The sequence below is a fragment of the Rhipicephalus microplus genome, unplaced genomic scaffold, assembly GCF_043290135.1.
Source record: "Rhipicephalus microplus isolate Deutch F79 unplaced genomic scaffold, USDA_Rmic scaffold_24, whole genome shotgun sequence".
NCBI classification, from domain to species: domain Eukaryota; kingdom Metazoa; phylum Arthropoda; class Arachnida; order Ixodida; family Ixodidae; genus Rhipicephalus; species Rhipicephalus microplus.
The window spans coordinates 457,214-463,112 of NW_027464597.1; the positions used below are offsets into that span (position 1 = coordinate 457,214).

At 46.7% G+C, this 5,899-nt stretch overlaps 1 protein-coding gene across 1 annotated transcript; it reads left to right on the forward strand.

Annotated features, from left to right (window-relative positions):
- The first annotated feature begins 2,579 nt into the window (after nt 1-2,579).
- Nucleotides 2,580-4,734, forward strand: LOC142786506 (uncharacterized). The gene is made up of 6 exons (XM_075884235.1): nt 2,580-2,708; nt 3,603-3,732; nt 3,862-4,037; nt 4,495-4,554; nt 4,626-4,685; nt 4,721-4,734. Exons 2-6 carry the CDS (start codon nt 3,617-3,619, stop codon nt 4,732-4,734), a joined length of 426 nt encoding a protein of 141 aa, XP_075740350.1. The 5' UTR covers nt 2,580-2,708; nt 3,603-3,616.
- The last annotated feature ends 1,165 nt before the right edge of the window (nt 4,735-5,899 follow it).

Consider the following 5,899-nt stretch of genomic DNA (forward strand, 5'->3'; position numbering starts at 1 on the left):
TCTTTAAATTACATACTGGTACCTTACCAGTTAAAACGTGGATGCAGGATAGGGGAATATTCGTGTCATGGAGCACACATTGCCACTTCTGTAGTAAACCGGAAACAATTTCACACGTGTTTATTGATTGCTGCAGCGGGGTTTTTTTTTGGGGGGGGAGGCATATTGCAAGGAACCTTGAAAAAAAAAACTACTGTTAAGTCCACACAGAATTCGTTTTCTTTCGATTAAAAACGAGGCAGGCATAACTTATAATCTAACTATGCTTCTGGGCCTGTACACTATATGAAAAACCCAATTTGCCTTTGAAAACGTGGATGTAGAAGTGCTATCTGTGCGCCAATATTTTTGCGAATCTGTGTGCCATTTTCTTCAAGTGCTGATGGGCCAAGAGGATGTACCAGACTGAAATGTGTGCATTTAGCAATTGTTACGAATGCCTAAGTATTAATCAATGGTCAGCAAGAGCTGACGGTATCTTAATGAATTCGCTGGGTGTCTTTTGTGACACACTTGTATTTTGACCAATATGTAAATATGTAAAATCTGAACTGTCTTGATATATAATGCAATAAAAAAACGACGAAAAAGAAAAGTCTTGGGTGGCTCAGTCACTCCACTTCCGGCTTCGGTGGGAGACGGACGTGTGATGGCTCGCTCCGTGCGAGGTGCTTCGGCGGCCGCTGCTGGCCGCGGTGTTAGGTTCCTTTCTGCACCATCAGATTACCGGTTTTTGTTGCCTACATTGCCGTCGGGTGACAGTATGGAAGAGTGTGTGTTTCTGCACGGGGATTTGGAAAAAAGACCATACCGGTTGGAAGACTTTCGGGCCCCGTTGGAAGATGTGAGACTCATCAAGGCGATCACTGGCATTGGAGCCTTCCAGATGAATCACATCTGGCTGGTGAAGATGCGAAGCAAGGATGACAAAGATGCATTACTCAAAACAGGTGGACTCCGAGTCAAGGGTGGCTTCTGTGCTATCATTGACCCTATCCAACATGATGTAACCGTGAAAATCCACTGGGTTGACTTTGCGGTCTCGAATGAGAGCATTTGACAAGCGTTAGGTGAGTTTGGTGAAGTTCTGGAGGTTTCCAACGACAACTGGACCGTCGTCGGCTTTGAACACACGATATCGACGACGAGGGTGGTGCGACTGAAACTGAAAGACGGCGTGGTGCTAGAAGACTTGCCGCACCTTTTTAAGATTGGAGGGGGCACCGTACTTCTTGTGGCCCCGGGTCGGGCACTGCTTTGCCTAAGGTGTCACATGCAAGGACATATACGACGAGACTGCCAGACTCCCCGCTGTGGTGTATGCCGAGCGTTTGGACATGAAAGTCAAGATTGCGTCAGGAGTTATGCCAGAGTTACGAAGGCCGTGCTGCCAACAGACGACGCCCAAGATAATCTAATGGACGCCGAAGAGGCTGAGAAGTTGGCCCCTGGCAGCAACGCCGTGGGACCCGACGCCACGGTTCGGGCAACTGGAGATGAGACAGCCGACGCGACAACGCAAGACGGCAATAACTCAACGAAAGAATCCGAGGAGTTGGCCGCAACAGGTGGCCAGCAGGACATTCAAGAATCGATGGAGGAAGATATGGGCACCAGTGGCGAGATCGCTACGCCAGAAGCCGGCACAAAGTCTCCGGAAGCGACCACGGGACGCGGCAAGCGTTACCGAGTAGAGAGCACGGAACGCAACCTGAAACGCCCGGAGCGTCACGGGCGCGTCACGGGCGCTAAGAGTAAAAAAAAATTCCCAAGCATTTCCCCGAGGGTGAACATGGTTAAGTGAGAGTGCACGGGGTGATGCTATGAGGGGTATTTATTAATTCGCACTATTATATTTATTAATCACACTATGGTGCCTTTATGGTGTATTGGTTCCTCGGAATCGCAATTTGATCACACGGGGGAGTTTACGTTAACTCACTGGCGAATGCCAACGAATTTTAACTTAACTCGCCCTCATAGCATCACCCTGTGCATTCGCACTTAACCATGTTCACCCTCGGGGAAATGCTTGGGAGTTTTATTACTGATGATGATGATTAAAGTGTAATTAATGAATGTAAGTGCTGTTTGTCATGAAGCATTTGTACACAGATACATTATATACGAAGTATTATTTATTTACACTTCACGACGCGTCCGGACGAGCAAAGTCAAGGGCTCGCACCCTCTCCCGCGCGGCACGTTCACTGGCTGGAACGGCTTCGGGAACGTCCACTCGCCGTTGAAGATTGCGAGCAGCGTCTTGACGCCGGCCTTCATCGCCCTTCTCCGCCTGACGCTTGCGTTGTCGTTCCGCTTCTTGGGCCGCGTTCGCGGCTCGATCATAGCGAAAGAAGAAGACAAGAGCGGACACTCTGCGAAACCTGGCCTCAGGAAGTGCGTCACAACTACGTAACGAACTAGTGCTCTCACCAAACGTCAGAGGGCGCAAGCGCAAAAAAAAACAGTTCTAATCAATGCAACAGAATTGTTTTTACAAAATAATAATTATACGCCCAAATTTGGTATGTTCTTTACACATAAAAACAATTTATTCAACACACCTTACGCGATTATTTTTCTTCAGCCGTACTGTCATAAACACCATCTACCCAGCGACAAGCCCATGCATGACTGACAGCGAGAAGCTTTCGTCGCTTTCGTCAACGTCGGCTGCGTCGGCGTTTTCGTGCGTGAGATAACAGGTGAGGCACGTTTTCAAGCGAAACTTGTTGAATGACATGCTGTTGGTCTTGTTGGGTCATTTTTTCAGAAAACGGTTACACTTGTGCGAATAAGACACCATGGAACAAACATAGAAAGATGCACACACACATGTTGCGCTTCGAGTGTCCGAGTTTGTTTCTTACGTGGCGTCTCATTCACGCAGTTGTAACCTTTTTCTGAAGCTTGTAAGGACTGGGAGGTTCGCTAAAAAGAAAGTTTGTGGCTCTATGCGGCGGCTAAACGGGAACATTGTGCAACGTATGCAGTATAGCAAAGGCGGCACGGCGTCAAGCCGAGGCGACGCGTGCTGCGTCTGCCACGGACGGAGCGTAGCTGGGCAGCTAGGTCATAGGCTCGGTGCAAAATATTCAGAAGCATTCGCTGGGCCTCGCATACTTCACGACGCGTTTCCCGAAGGCTCGGAACACGAATAATTCTTGGTGTGCCGGAGGCAAATCTGGACTAGCCAAGTGGCCATCATCTTCGTTTTTTCGCTAGCCTTGTGCCACTAGTGCAAGCTGCTCACAAATTTTTTGACGTTTCCAATATAATTTTACCGCATAAACTTCAACTACGATTTTTCTTCCCAAGGTACTGCTGATACTGCGTACGTACAAAGGTGTTCTAAAGTTCCCAGGCCGCGATACCATTGCATTACAAGGGATAGCGGCCTGGAAACTTCTGAAGATCTTTGTACGTGGTCTTGACGTATATCTTTGCAATTCAGCGTTTCATGGGTCAGAGATGTATCACTTGTTTTGTATTGTGCATCGATTACCTAATCATTCAAAGGGGTTTGTTGGTACACTTATGACGTGCACATATCTTTTTCGTAATTTGACAGCGAAGCATCCACTTACTAACATTTTCAGACCGCGCTGACGCCATGCCGTCCGGCGGTCCAAGCTACGGCAGCTACTGCTGTGTATCGTGGTGCTTCAACAATGGCAGAACCCACAAGAAGCCTGGGACGAGTTTCTTCCGCATACCACGGGACGGCAGGTGTGTTAAAGCTTTTGTATGGTTTGCATGTCTTTAGGCTTACTGTTCGTACTTGCTCAGTGAGGGTAACAATACAAAATCACTATTCAAGCACTTCCCCTTTCAGCTGATAGTTCATTGCCAATGCAGGATGAAAGCATGGATGCAGTATGCTGGACGCGATGATCTCCTTAGTAAGCCGGCCAGCCTATTGTACGCAACGTACAGGGTTTGTAGCGACCATTTTACTGCTCAAAGTTTCATGGACCCTGGGCACACAAGGCTTACAAGAATGGCTGTTCCCAGTGTGCAACCAGCTGCACCATGTAAGTGATTGACTGAAACTCAAATATGTGCAATAGCAGCCACTTGTATTGAATCAGTGGCGACAGTTAACCGTGAAGATCTTTGTAGCCGATGGAGAAGCCTCACTATAGAAGTAACACTTGGAAAGTCTTAAATTTTGTGAATTGTGGGCTATTACCTTCCTAACAGCAGCTTTACATTTCTCTCGTTTTTTAATGCTCTTGACCTGCGCAACTTGTTTTAAAAGACTTTAAAGGGCTATTTCACGTTATCTTCAAGCCTGAGTGCACATGTACGTATACCTTTCATCAGTGAAAGCTGCCACTGTTGATAATTCCAAAAATCACAAATTACTTGTTTCCTAGTTGGTGCCTTCTCTTTTCTTCCACGTTCGACCAATTTATGCGTTTGAAAGAGCTGTTTAAGTTTCCCCATGCTACAAGCTTTGTAACTTGTACCAACTGCAAATATATTCAGGTTCTCTGAGCGTCGCTTCAAGTAGTGACTGTGACATGGCTGCAGAAGCTGCACTGCAAGGTGTGGATGAGCTTCAGTTTGTGTTATTTTAAGCCTCTTACTGACAGAAGGTCATAATTTCATTTCTTCAGGACCTGCGGTAGAGGCTTCAAAAAGCGGCTCCCACATATTGAGGTGCCCCGATGAACAGGGTGCGTTCAGTGTCGCGATTTCTTTTTTTTTACAGAAATTGGCTGTTGACAAAACCTCTGCAGGTGGCAGCTCCCTTGTAGCTGGTGAAAGAATTTCCGCTGACTTCGTCTTGCCGGAGAAAACCTTGACCAGTCATTCAGCTGCCACAAAAGGAACTTGTGTGACCGGTAAGTTGTATGTTCACTTCAACACCAGAGTGGATTGATATAGAGACTTCCGCAGGCCGCTCGCAAGATTGTTCCGACAGCACTGTCCGAGGCACTGAACAAGCTTCACAAAACCCTCCAGAAGACGTCTCCGCCAACAGCTCCACGCCTGAGTGCCCTAGAGAAAATGGTGTCTATGCTTTTATTGCAGCTGTTTTTAATGTGCTATTTTATGTTTAGGACATTCTGAGGAAACTATCCTCAAAAGGACACTACGTGTGCACTTACAAAATGTAAGGGTGGGCTCTCAGTGATTTTTATTTTTTTGTGCATTGTCAACATTGTGAATGGTTTGTTTTTAGGTAGTGGAATCGAAAACATTGCACCACAGAAAGTTGTGCACCTTGGGTCTGAAAGAGCGAGGAAAGTGCTCGTATGGGATTAGTTGTTCTTCGCTTTTACATCCATTTTTTGTTTATTGCAGTGCGTTCCTGTGTGCCAGCGACAATGTCTCCATCAATGAAGTACAAGCAAACCATTAAACATCTGCAACCCAAAGTAGCAGCACAGCGGAAAACTATCAAAAGACTGCGGAGACAGCCTCACCAAGCACCGTCATCGACTTCAAAGGCCCTTGAAGTTATGCGACCGCACGTCACCGAGGAGGTTTTTAAACATCTTTCTGCACATGTTCGCTTGAGGCCCAAACGCAAGGGCAAGCGGTTTCCCGTGTGGTTCAAAAAATTTTTCTTCACTTAAACTTCCGAGGTCCGCGAGCATACCGATTTCTGGCTTCATATTTTTCTTTGCCCTAGCTAGCTAATGTAAAGATGACTCCAGGCATAATTCCAGGAATCCTTTCTTCCATTGCAACAAATACTCAAGCTTGGAATGAACGGGACCGAGTGTGCGCTTTAGTTTTCGACGAAATAGCACTCAAAAAAAATTTGTACTATGATGCTGCAAGAGACGTTGTCCAGGGTTTTACAGATGATGGCACTCATCGCACTTCAACCATCGCTGATCGAGCACTGGTTTTTCTTCTTGTTGGCGTTTCGAGAAAGTGG

Coding starts and splice junctions, on each gene's coding strand:
- LOC142786506 (XM_075884235.1), top strand. CDS start 3,617: ATGCCGTCCGGCGGTCCAAGCTACGGCAGCTACTGCTGTGTATCGTGG. Junction 3,733..3,861: donor CGCATACCACGGGACGGCAG/GTGTGTTAAAGC, acceptor TTGCCAATGCAG/GATGAAAGCATGGATGCAGT. Junction 4,038..4,494: donor TGTGCAACCAGCTGCACCAT/GTAAGTGATTGA, acceptor AAATATATTCAG/GTTCTCTGAGCGTCGCTTCA.